The 13,999-nt window shown below is 36.7% G+C and overlaps 1 protein-coding gene across 3 annotated transcripts in view; it reads left to right on the forward strand.

The window, feature by feature from the left end:
- LOC119779131 (protein eva-1 homolog A) overlaps positions 1-13,888 on the forward strand; it is a 105,850-nt gene extending 91,962 nt beyond the window's left edge. For all 3 annotated transcript variants that reach the window (XM_038278665.1, XM_038278666.1, XM_038278667.1), the window contains 3 exons: positions 4,747-4,875; positions 7,974-8,129; positions 11,303-13,888. In XM_038278665.1, the coding sequence (XP_038134593.1) occupies positions 4,747-4,875; positions 7,974-8,129; positions 11,303-11,682 (665 nt within the window). In that variant the 3' untranslated portion in view covers positions 11,683-13,888. The remainder of the gene's footprint in view (positions 1-4,746; positions 4,876-7,973; positions 8,130-11,302) is intronic.
- The last annotated feature ends 111 nt before the right edge of the window (positions 13,889-13,999 follow it).

The raw sequence follows: 13,999 nt of genomic DNA on the forward strand, positions 1-13,999 counted from the left end.
GTTTTTTTTTGCCTTAAACACTGTATATTCAGCCTAAGGGCCAAACTTGATGGAATTTAAAACAATTCTGTAAATGTTTATCCTCGTGCACCCCCATCCCCCACCCCCCATTCTTTTTCTCAAGGGCTTCATTACATTGAATAAATTGTTCCGTTTTGATCTCACCTCAGATAATTGGACTCAAATATTTTATCATACCCCCTTCAGGCTGCACCATTTTGCCTCAAAAATGTTCTTGGTTGGTCAGCACATGGCCCACCAACGCTCACACATGCACACACACACACAGGTCTACAGGGCCTAGTGAAAACAAAGCTGGTCTCTGCCAGTATAAACAAGGATCATTGTCATGAGGGCTCTTTCCCGCCTCGTATCTTCACTCCCTGTGATGATACAGACCTCTTACACACAGCTTTAGTAGAGAGGATTTGTTCAGCAAAGTTGTTTTAAAAATCACAACGATTCCTTTTCCCTTTATTCATGTGAGCATGTCATTATAATAGAGGCTTTGGGGTGTGATTTATGTGCTCGGTTTTGCTCCCTTTCACCCCTTTTTTTCTCCCATTTTACTGGTTCAATCCAACCGCCTGGCTTTTGAGGTGTGGTTTGTGGCCATTTAGTTGAAGCAGTTTGAGCTTTTTTGACTTTTTGGGTATTTATAGAGGAGCAGTGGTCAGTATAATAGACAGCACCAAAGAATATTTTCATAAAAGGTAATGAAACTGCGTCTTAGCTTAGAGAGATTCTGTATTTCTCACAATGGCTTCTCTAAGCTGTGAACCTTGGCCACGTGCAGCCAATTAGAACCAATCAGAAAGCTGTAATCAAGGCGGGCATGAGGAAGACAGTGTTCCATCGAGGGCATTTTAGGACTCATGATTAGTGGGTCAGATTGATGAGAAAGAATAAGGGGCTAGCTTTGAGGTCAAATCCCATTTCTCAGTTTTGTTTTTTCTTTTAACTTCAAATGTACATCTTGATTCATTTCAGTTTAAGCCAAAAAGCTCAGGAAAATGAGTTATCTGGATAAAATAACATCTTTAAGAATCTTTTTTCCCATTTCTTACAGATTTAGATGATATATTGCTTTGGTTTGCCACATGACCTGATGCAATTATAGGGAGGTAGCCTATATAAATGTAAGAATATGCTGTACGCTGCAACTGGCAACATGATTAAAACCATGTTGAAATTGAGTGTAGAGCCAATTAAAACAAATCGAAGAAGTCAATCAGTAGAATTTTTTAAAACCTTTTGTGCTTACATATACATTTATTCAGAAAACTTTGCTGGTCTTTATTTCTCTAATTAGTTAAACTGCTAATCTAACGGTAAAAACTTAAATGCATCCTAGTTTATGACCTTTCAAACCCCGTCCTGCAAAGTTAAACAACTGTTTCCACAATCAAAACCAATGTGTCTAAGTCCCACATTTTACCCATTTTTATTCCAGTCAAGAAAATATAATGCTAAAGATTATAAATCTGACCAATTAGACCATAGCTAGCTATAGACATGCAGTTTTTTTAATCATCATTGTAAATGAGCTAAATAATTATTCCCAATTCCACTGTGGGAATTTAAGAATGAAGGACTCCATTCTTTTTTGTGACAGAAAATGACTAAATCTTAAAGGGTTTGATGTTATGTATATTTTCTATTGAAACAGATTCCTGCAGTAGCAGAGGGATTGCCATGGAAGGACCAGTTTTTAAAAAAGGGGAGACCATAAAACTGAAACCACCAATTTCCAGTTGGTACAGTGTGGTTGGTGTTAACCAGTTGACACCAACCACACTGTGCCAACTGGAAATTAAGCATACAAAACATCAGTATTTTGCGAAATAATCAGTGAAAACAGACTAGATTTTCATGAAGGACTCGCTAATAAATCTATACACATATTTTTACATCTTTGTTGATTCATTTGGTTATTATTCTGCATAATATACACATTGGGTTGAAAAAAAACTGAGATCTGTTAATATGAATTATTACCCAATTACTGTATTTTTAATATTAGTTTAAGGTTAATATATTAAAAACTGAAAAATTGAGTTATTTAGGACATTTCCTTTTAGAACATCACAACTACCACTCTCTGTTTTAGAGGGTAACCATTACGTCCTCTTTTATAGAAAAAAGGTGGCAATTTGTGGCCATTGATTGGCGAGGGGTGGCAATGCACAGCCTTTGCCCCCGTTCTAGCTCCGCCCCTGGATTTCTCAGGAAAGCATTGACAGAAATTGTGGGGTTTTTTTGTCCTCTCATAATAGGAATCAATGAACCTAACTGTAACCTTTGCAAACATACTTAATAAATCATCTGATTTAATTCATATCTTACAACATATATTTTTTAAGTTATCTTCTCCACTCCAAATGGTACAGTTCTTCAGGGATCAATCTTTCGCCCTAGATTTTGCAGCGCCTCGGGTCAAACCTTTTTTTTTTTTTTTTTTGCCTTTTAGGACTCTTGAATATGAAGGTATTCTGTTTTTATGAAATAGCTGCCAAAAAACTCTGAAATGGTTCTGGAAAGACTTGGGGGATATTCAAATACAAGACATATCTTTTGATATGATAGAATCGTATCTGTAATGGTTTTTGATCTGTTTAAGTTTTCCTTTTGAGCCTTCATTTTTATCTTGTGTTATCCTAGTTGTTTTTGGTTGTATTTTTTGAGTTTGTATGTATTTGTTTACCCTCTGTTTCCCCCTTGTGTCAGTCTCCTTCCCCTAGCTCCCTTCTAGATGCTTCCATCTGAAGGGAGCTCCTTGTCAGCTCATTAGCCCAGTTTTTGTTTTGTCTTATCGCTTCCTCATCCTCATTTATGTTTTCCCTGACGTCTTCTAGGTTTTGGTTTTCTGTATTTTGTTATTTTTGGATTTTTGCCTCAGATGCCACCTTTTTGATTGATTAAATCTTCAAGAAACGACTTCAGGTTCCGTCTCTGCATTTGGGTCCTCCAAAACATCCACTCAACCTGACAGTATCTCTATACAGTAACTATGATCCACCTATGTGCTGTAACACACCAAATACACTACTTGATTAGAATATAAAGGGTTTCTAACATAATTGTTCTTTAAATATTATAGTTCAGCAAATAACCCATTTACATCTTTCTGACCCGATTACCTTAGTAGTTTCCTCTGGACATCGAGTAATGCAACTACTTCTACTATGGGTGTAGCTTTGGAGGTCACTAGCTGGAAGTGGTTTTAAATTCAGAGTTTTTTCCCCGTAATATAATTTCAGTCTAAATAAAGACAGTGAAACATCCGCTTGCTGTAACACAGAGCACCAAAGATAAATGCAAAATAGAATTCCCTGAGAGTAAAAGTTTTAAATGTCAGTGGTTATATTTTCGCAATTTTAAAAGCCTTGTAATGTGTCCAGACGATCAGTATCCAGTGAACGTAGAGAGTGTGGTCTGCTCAGCTCCATCCTTAGTTTTGATTGGCTTTTGGAACACAGCCATTTAACATCCCTGGAAAATATATATTTATGTTCTTGGCTTTTAAACAAACTTGAGTTTTTTTTAATCCTCAATCACGTGTCAGAATCAAATTATTAGACACCCTTATGCCTGCAGAAACATGTAGCAAATCTTTCCTCATCCATTTGCTTGTCCACAGTGATGAACATGCAAGAACAGCAGAAAACTGGACAGTCAGTCATAGGCTGAGCTGCAAATCAGTGCTGATCCATTGGGGCAGATTAATGCGATGACCGGGGAATGGCATGGCCTGCAAAAACCGCATGTGAGCGAACAGGAATGTATGGCCCGCTGCATTGTGGGTTTGTGTCTGGGGGTAAGAGCGCCGACTCTGTGATTCACAGGATGCTGTTAGGATGTGGGGGTTAGGGGTGACATAGAAGATAGAAGAAGCCTAACATTTGGGAATCAGTCTAGCATCAAGGGAAGTGTGAGTCACTGCCTGGACACCCTCTACATCTGTCTCCCTCATAGAGTAGCTATATGGTGATTGTTTTTCTTTCTCTTTTCTGTAATGAAATACACCAGACATTAGGAAAACCCTCAGTCTTCATTAATGGCATCTGTTGATCATCTTTGGCTTCTGGTATAGCCTGGTTTAGATCTTTAGGGTCATTGAAAGAATGACAAAGTGTAAAAAAGCATAAAACAGAAATCCTAGTTGTTGCTTATTCTCTGCAGAAGTTTACTCAGCTCTTATAAGTAAAGGTACGCAACATGTTGTATGAGGTTACTGCTATATATTGTACTTTTTACCCCCAATTGTAAAAGTTATTTTTATAACATGATTGTATTGCTCTTATTCTGAGCTGAAAAATGAAAACAATTCTTACGAATTCTAAGTGAATAATTAATGTAGGTCTAGTTTGTAGTTGCATTTTGCACACAATGTCTAACATGTTCCCACCTTGCTAAATATGTCAGGACAGTAGAAGCAAGTTAATTAGTCAGGCTACCTGCTTGCATAGTTATCCAGAAATAGATGTCAAAGGGGTAATTACTGCATTACTCTGGTCTATACTGCTGGCAAGAATTGGATTATATATGAAGTAACATTTTAAACATTACTAAAAAATAATATATTGCTAAACAACAGATAATATCACTTTAGTGAGACTGTTGCTCCTGGTTAACAATTGACTGACTTATGCCTTTGAAATAACAGATGGTATCTAAAAAGTCACTATTTTTCCTTTATTATCTGTTCCTTGAACTTTTCTACTTTATATTTCTTTTTCTTTGAAGTGCCAAAGAGGCTGCTGCAGGAGCCCGGCCACAGACCAGCGGTGTACCACCCACCCTCTGCCACTCGTGACCCCAATGTAGTTGGAGACGGCCCTTCTGGGGGAAGCTCAGTCCAAAGCACTGTTCCAAGTAAGCAACAATATGCACAAGATGATTCTTCCAGAGCATAAGGATAACTTTTAACAGTATTGTAACCTTCCAGAAACCAGCAGCAATCATAATTTATGACTCAAGTTTAGGTTTATGTGTTTGCAAAAAGTCACATGTATAACTGTTTCCATGTGTCCAGATTTCTGTATGATCAGTGGTCTTTCAGACATTATGCTTTTAAGGATCCACTGATTATAATACATGTAAGTGCAGTCTAAAACCATCTCATAATGTCAAATATTCAAAGAGGGAAAAAAACTGGTATAATGAAATAATGAGAAAAGGGGGCAGAGCCCACCAAAAAAACAAAGCACCATTCTTTAGGGACACTGGCGTACATCCAATACTCATTACTCTGCTCAGCCACCAGCGCAGTACTGATTAGGGGAGGTTTGAATGAATAAGGAGTTAAAAAGGGAACAAGCAGGAAGGGAAAGAAGAATGCATGATGCAGCACTGACCGCCTCTGACGCATGTATGAATTAACTTCCCTCCACGATTTTGAGAAATCCTGTTTGGGTTTGCCAGAAAAGCCTGTTTTCATCTCTGATGTCATGTTGTGATGGCAGATAACACTTAAGTTGAAGAAAAGCAGCTTGAGGTAAAATACCTCTGACTTCCTTGGTCATTTTTATTCTAAAATAGTGATCTAAACAGGCTTGATCTGAAAAGAGCTATTTTTGCTTTCTTTTAGGATAAAAATTTATTCCAAACAAAATATCCAATGAATCCTAGAATAAAAAATATTTTCATGATGCTTTAGTATATTTGCAGCAGCAGATGTTTTATCCTCTCCCAACTTATTACAGTACATGGCAGGTAAAGTGACAGAATCCTTAAATCAGGAGTGTCTCAACCATAATTCACTAGATTTCATAGTATTACACCAACTCATCTTTAACTATGCTTGATTTTCTTTTATCTAAATAATGTCAGTTTAAGCTTCTATATATTAGATTATTCATGCAAATGAGACTGTAGTGTAAATGTTTATAAAACAGCATTTGTAAGAAAATATCAAACATTTTAATTGTTTTAACTTGACCAAAGTCACTCTTAATACACAAGAGCAAAAATAATATGGTTATCAAAATAAAAGCACATAAGATTTCATCTCTACAGACATCTCCATCGAAAAAAAATGTAAACTGTCAGGATTTCATTGTGGTTTGAGGATCCAAATGCAGAGGCAGGGAGGCAGAGGTGAGTTTCTTGATGATTTAATGAACTGTTACCAGACAACGGAGGCAGGAATCCAAAAATCCAAAAAGTAAAACGTGAAAAAAAGTCAAAGAAACCAAAAACCATGGAGACATCGGGGGAAAAAACAATCTCAACGAGGAAGACTCAGAGAGACGGAGTTGGAGGAAGTTAGATGATGAGCCAGCACTGAGGAACTCCACAAGGAGTGTATTTATGGGAGACTGAACAAAGAGAGGACTAACGAGCAGATTGGGAGCAGGTGTGAACAGAGCAGACTAGAGAGGAGCTAGGGAAGAAGGAAAACACAAGAGGGCAGCAGAGGTCAACAAATTAAAACATGAAAACCTAAACTATAACCAGAAAACACAACAAAATAAGAAATAAACCAGTAAAACTAGAAAACATGGAGCAAAGTAAAACTGAATACACAAAAGAAAACATAACAGAACCAAGACTGTGACACTATCCTGTTAACATTCTTGGCACTACCTATGTCTTTTTGGAGTTTTCAACTTCTCCATTATGTATTCTATACCTTGATTCTACAAAGATTTTAATAGAAATCTCAAATTTCCAATAGAAAACAGATTTTTTGCCTTTTGTTGCTCTAATTTTGGTTTATACTTACAATTGCAAAGCCTTGCCTGTAGGAGTTGCTGCTTGCTATGTTTTCCATATGAATCAGTCCATTTAGATAAAAATATTTTCCTGGCATACGGTGCGGAAACCCTGTCTGTACGGACGTCAGGTGAAGCCGAAAATTACGTAGTTTGGCCCCACGGACCTCGCAGATGCACCAAGCATAAACCATACTTGTATCTTGTTGTATACTACGTTAAAATCATGAGCCAGATTGCTTTATTTACTTAGATCTACCCTTATTTAAAAACAAAATGCTGTTTTTTTTTTATTTTCAGAGAAAAGTTGTAACAAAGTTTTTATATTCAATATGTGTGAATAGAAGAACCTTTTTTGGGGGGAGGATTCACCAAAGCGAGAGCTAAATCTGTTACATTCTTTTGTTTCCTATTTTTTCTTTGTACAGTTTTGTGGATATTTGTAAGTTTGGTATGTACTGTAAAGATATTTTGGTTGAATGTTGATCTGAGGCTCTCAACACATTAATAGGTCCAGGTGGAGTCACTTAACCGCACAGGAGTCATTTCAATCTAAACTATATTTATCACATGAAAAACGTGACACACCTTTAGAAACCTACAATTAGAGTAAGACAGTTTAACAAAACTCCCTTACCTTCGAAGAACAAAGGAGTCCAAATTTAGATATATGACTGTTTGCCCATCCTCAGATATTAGTGCATCTCACATCTGTTTTTAGGTTGTTTTCCAACAGTACATTGTTCATTCCTGAAAAAAAATATTGTGGCCCACAACGTAGCTCTTAAGATTAAGTAAAAAGATGTTTACACAAAGATTAGACTGTGATGTATATGACCCAAGCCAGCAAAAACAGAAATGACGAAAATGGAGCACAGCAAACAGTTGTTTCTTTTTATAAACAGAATCTCTTGAGATTTGGGGGAACTTTTGAAATGTTGCCAAAGTGCAAACTATTTCCATGTGGTTCTCTGCTGCTTAAGGTTTTTGAGTCAGAGTAAATCAAACAGAAGCAGATGTTGCATTATCTTCTAAATCATATATTTTCCTCATTCCTGTGTGATGTTTGACAAAGCATAGAAAATAAACCCTCAGAGACTTTAGGTGACTCAGTTTTCCGACTTATGCTTTCACAATACACTCTAGTTTTACTGTAAATGACCTTACTAGTAATGCATCACTCATTTCGAATGTTATGGGACAGAGGTTGAAGCCTCAGTCATTTACTGCTTTTAAAATTCTAACTTCTCCTTTTAGCTCGAAGCCCCAACAAGAAACAAACATCTGAAACCAAAAAGGGCAGCGGAAACTATCCATCACAGCAACCAGGCATGAATCCTGTGATCAACTCCACCTCCAGAGGCAACATGGCCCTCATCAGCAATGCACTAGCAGCGTACACCTACATATCAGGTAGGAGAGTGTTTGTGACATCTAACGAGGCGATGCACTAAATCCAGACTTTAAAATTAAAGAGTTCTTGCATTTCTCTGATGTATCTGAGGAAGATGAGTGGAAGAAAGAGGTTTACTGCACCGAGATCAGAATTTATTAGACTGTGGTTATTTCTTTTTTAATTACCTCTATTTTTGTGACTACAATTAACAGATTATTCACAATTAAAATGCATTAACAGGCATACAATAAACTTGCAAGGCACATGCTGAACATGAGGCCGATGTTTACACAAACATGTTCTTGCATCTGTAATCTTAATACCAGTTTCTGATGAAGATTAGCTGCAGTTGTTATACTATGATAAGAAATGGAAAAGAAAAATGTTTATTGAGATATTTTATCAGTGTGATGAAGGTATTGTGTGAATGCTTTCTTGGGGACAAACAAGATTCTCTTTATCTGAAATAGATCTTTCAACTAAGCATTAGTAATGTTTTGTTTGCTGATGATATTTTTTGGGTCGGCTCTTCTCATACAGCACTGAACTGATTTAGATCCTGCTCGAAGGACAGGGACTTATTTGCGTCAGTAAGCAACTTTACATCAGAGACCTCAAAAACCACACAGTGTTCTGCAAGGCTCCATCTTAGGATCCCTTCTATTCAACATTTACATGCTCCCCCCTAACCCAGATCTTAATAAACATCAATATAAGTTACCATAACTATGCAGACGACACAGTTATACATTGAGAAGTCACCAGGTGATTGTGAACTCATTCAAGTGCTGGGTTAATGCATAGAAGAAATCAAGGTATGGATGTGCCAAAATTGCCTTCAGCTGAATCAAAACAAAACTGATGTCTATAAATCACTTTATGGCTTATAAATCGCTTTATGGCTTTGATTTTAACCCAAATGAAGGTTTGAAGTTAGCAGATAGCTTCATTTAGTGCAGCTAAATTTAACCAATCAGGCTCCAACCCTCAGTGTAGTGAAGGACTCTGACCTGAACCATTAAAGGACCAATATATAGGCATGACCTTAAAAAATTAATTCATTTATTTATCTCAAGTAAAACTGATTACTATTATGTTGTATTCACAGGTATGACTATTAAGTCTATCAGACAGCTGAAGCTGATCCAGAATGGTGCTGCCTGCATCCTCACCAAAACTTAAAAAAAAAATGGAGCACATCACCACAGTCCTAAAATCTTTACACTGGCTCCCTGAGGGAGAGAGAGGGGGGTTTCTGTCTATAAATCACTTTATGGGTTAGCACCAAAATATAAAGCACACTACCACCCAGACTTCTCTGAACTACTAGCAAATTTCTACTCTGCATACCTGAAAACCATAACCAGATTTGGAGAAGCAGGTTTAAGTTCTTATGCTCCACTTACCTGGAATAAACTTTCAGAAAATTGTAAAATGCTTTAAATCAAGATAAAACATTTAATTGTTTAGATGACTTTTTGTCTGTGCTATCTAAACATGATTAGTCATGTTTTCAGTCTAACATTCCTACATTTATCAATCATTTTATCTGTTTTTGATATATTCATCCCATTTTTATCATTTATTTTTGTTTTTCTTAACTATTAAGGACTTTGTAGTTATCACTGCAAGGTACTTTTCTTTTTTTCTCTTGCATTCCTGTACAGCACTTTCAAAACTGAGAAAAACAAAACAATTTAGTTTAGACGTTGCTGACTGAGATCTTGAGGTAACAACAAATCCAGATAGACATAAAAAAAATGTAAAGATGTGGAAAAGCACCTTATGCCCCCCTGTTTGGAAGACTGGTGGTTCTTCAATGCTGTAGCGCTGTTTCATTTTTTAAAGAACTAATAAATTGATTGTATTGCTTCAAAAACATGTCAAAAATCAAAGTGAATCAAAAAAACAAAACTGGCATCATTTGTCATAAAAATATATAAATAGATGTTGGATCTTTTCATACAAAAATGGTCTAAAACATTTGGCTGCAATATAAAATGTTTCAGAAAAGACTTCTGTCTTGCATGGCTAACTAAGCACCTCTGATTTAGATGCTTTAGAAGACCAGTGAGGTGAGCTGAGAAGGAGAATGCATAAAATAGTACTCAAGGATTAGACTATCCACATAAATTACATGACATCGAACAAGGGTTTAAATATAAGACGTAGTGCTATTCTGTTCTCAAAGCACTAAGGCAGTCCACCGGTGATTTAGGTTTGTTTTAAATTGCTATTTAGGGTCAAAAATGTGTTTTAGATTTTGCCAGACTGAAAAAAATGTTTCATTCCTCCTCCTTATTCTTCCTGTGGTATTGTATTTGAGAAAGATGCTGAATCAAATGTTGGTGTTTTCTGCTCCATTTGACTATGGAGAAGTAAGAAAAATCTATATATATTTCTGCAAAACAAGTTTCAGATTCTGGGAGGTAGTTGGTTTCTTAGAATGAATTAATTTGATGAGCGGCTGGAAAAGCTGATCAGTAAGGCCAGCTCTGTGATTGGATGCCCTCTGGACTCAGTGCAGGAGGTGCACTGAGTCCCAGCAGCTGTTAGACTTTATAACCACCACTGTTCCCAACAACCTCAATGAGTTGTTGCATTCATGCTGATTTTGCACAGTTTCTACCTTAGTCAGTTAAATAACATGCTGCTGTCATTTTGCACTTCTCTGATGTCACTGTTATTTTCAAATATGCATTACTGTAAAAATGTCCATAGCTGTATATTGGTTATTTATTCTCCAGGTGCACAGTATTTCTAATGTTAAAACACTTTAAGGTACAATATTTCATTTAATAAGGTCCACATTTGTGTGACTATTTTTTCTATAATCTTTTTCTGCTGTAAACCCCAGAATTTCCCATTTTTCTGTTCTATTCTATATTAAACCTATGTTTGCACCTATCTCATTTTTACAAGCACTTGTCGTTTTCTGTGTAAAAGGTGCTGCATAAATACATTTTACTTAATTATATATAAAATCTAAGGAACTAAGTAGAGTAATAGAATACATCAGATGCCAACAGACCAAACCATTAAATATTACTACCTCATCAGATAAAGTAAAAATAAAAGAAACAGTTTAGTGCAAAAAGCTTTTATTAAATATTGCACCTGTTTAGTATTAGATATCCCCTAAATCTGACATTTCCTGTCTGATTTTCATGTTTTTTTTCCCTAAAAACAGACCATCCAGAAAGGGCTGCGCTATTCTTCGTCTGTGGTGTGTGTTTGGGCCTGTTCCTCACCCTCTTTGCCCTGGTGGTCCAGATCTCCTGTCGCACAGACTGCCAGTCACAGCAACGACCAACCGCCAAGAAGCTGCCACGCCCCACCCACTCGTCCTCGGACTCCAGCGACTCAGACTCGGACTGGGAAACCACGTCGGATCTGTCCGCGCGAAGGCACAGGCGCTTCGAGCGTACGCTCAACATGAACGTGTTCACATCAGCAGAGGAACTGGAGAGAGCCCAGAGGCTCGAGGAAAGGGAGCGAATCATACGGGAGATCTGGATGAATGGACAGCCAGACATCCCAGGGACACGGAGCCTCAATCGCTATTACTGAATACTGACTGACTTGTTTTTATCAAAGGCTTCATCGTCTTAAACTTAATCCAGGATGCACTTGATTATAAGGGTAGGGATCACAAAAGCCCAATATGGAGCCATGGAAACAAGCATGCCAATGCAGCCTTGGACTCTTTGAAGAGAGGATGGATTTGCACGGTTGCAGGCTGTCTTTCACTGGGTATCATAAGCTGCAACCCTTTCAGTCAAACAATAAGCTTGCATTGTGCGTGGCAAAATTACCTCATTGGAGGTAAACTTCCATCAGAGGTGAAAGGCTGTATTGATGGAAGTGGCGATTTATGAGTTACTTGCCTTGAAAATAAACAGACCTACAGAGACTACCTGGAGGTTGAAGGACCAAAACCTCAGAGGGGTCTGTTCTAAACAGAACACAAGGCAGCTGGATGAGACTGTGAAACATTGAGCTCTTTGCTCAGTATTCTCCAGTATTCCTTACGATATTAAACAAAAAAGAAAGTGCGCTTTGACAATGAGCTGAAATAAGACAATCTTTTCACAGTAAACTATGCTGCCTTTGAGCGTTATAAAACCAAAAGCTGTTGTGTGTGTGTACAGGGGATTCATCTCGACCCTTATGGAATATATTTTATAATATTTAATAGATGTCGTGTACTATTTGTTCACAAGTTTGGTTTGTTTGGAAATATTTTTTTACTTGGCAAAAGTTGTCTGGCACCTCAGGGATGCAATCCTAGTGTTTCTGTGTTTGGCTAATGTGCTTTCTTCCTAAGAAGGGGGTCATCAGCAGACCAAATAAATTCTTATTAAGGCATAAAAAAGAAATGAAATGGAAATATAATGCAAAGAGCCTCAAAGAGGCTTTTAGTGATTTATAACCTTATTTTTGATACAGTTATTCACATTGAAGTGCCTTTTTCTAGCTATTAAAGACACAGTTGGTAGAATTTGTCAAATGTTTTTCAAAGGTAAGCTAATTAATTGGAAATATTTCATTTGCATGCGGCTTTTACAATACAGTTTTAACGGTAACCTGAGGCTTGAGTCAAATCTGAATGTTTCTGTTAAATATTGCACTTCCTATATACTCTGGTGGAAATGTAAATGACAAGAATATGCCAGTGGTTTTGCTTGAATTATACTTTTTTAGGTGTTGATCCTCACTCCTCTATGTCACCCATGACCTTAATGTAAAGCTAATGGTCCTGAGATGATGTTTTTGCTATTTGAAGAAGGAACCATCCGCACAAAAAACAAAAACGGGTGCAGCAGAGTAAATCAGAATGCCACTGAAAAGCTTATTTGTTTAAATAATCTGATTCAAAAAATATATATCTGTATTATAAACTGACTATTATGACTTAAGGTTAATGATAACAGAAAAACATTGTTTCTCAGAAAGTATTTGGAAGAGGCCAATAGAAAAACACTACTTTGTGATAAGGCTAATGGCTGTGAAAAGACTGCTAGATGCAAACATAATTATAGAAGGTTTAATGGAGGAAAATAGGGTATTTGAAAGGGCGCTTGAGCTATTGGGGTACCTGTTGCCATAAGAGAATTGTAAAGCAAGGTCCATTTAACATATATAAGCTAAAACTCAAGTTCTTCATATTGTCTGGAGGAAGATGGCAGCAAACAATGCAGGTGACCAAATGCCTACTGTCTCTATGTTGCTCCATGCATGATGCAGTTGCTCAAGCAAAAACAAAATCTCTGATCAAGTATTAGGTTCATTTACTATACAAAACATGGGCATACATTTGATTAGGCTGATATTTATGTATAAAGAAAATATTTCTGTTTTATTGGCTTGATTTATTTAAATGTTCTTAGAAACTAAAATTATTTTTTTTTTATTAACTATGAGCCATTGTCATAAAAATAAACAAAACTAAAGTCTTGCCTTTGAACTAAGTTACTAAAACAACTTCGGTGTCAATGATATTTGAATTTTCTAAGTTGCACCTCAACAGCTGACATGAAAACTGCCTTTGTTTGTTAATCACATTGTCAGTTTGATGACATAGGCTACTCCCAGTTTCATTAGGGCTTTGTAATCTTTTGACAGATTTTAGTTACAGAACACACAGGGCATTTAAGAATGAACCTTATAAAGGACAATTTCACATGGATTAGGTGCCTACTTGAGGTGTAATTTTAAAATTGCAATCTGTAAGAGTTAAGTATAACATGCCTGAAATAAACTGTGTTGAAATTAAGCATTAGTCCACATTGTTTTTCACCCTTTTTTTTAAGTATGCACTTTTATTCACCCAATAGGTCAAAATAGGTTAAAGTTATCGTATTAGAAATAAGAAACACATCTTAGC

The sequence above is a fragment of the Cyprinodon tularosa genome, unplaced genomic scaffold (genome assembly GCF_016077235.1).
Source record: "Cyprinodon tularosa strain WSP-4 unplaced genomic scaffold, ASM1607723v1 ctg143, whole genome shotgun sequence".
NCBI classification, from domain to species: Eukaryota; Metazoa; Chordata; class Actinopteri; order Cyprinodontiformes; family Cyprinodontidae; genus Cyprinodon; species Cyprinodon tularosa.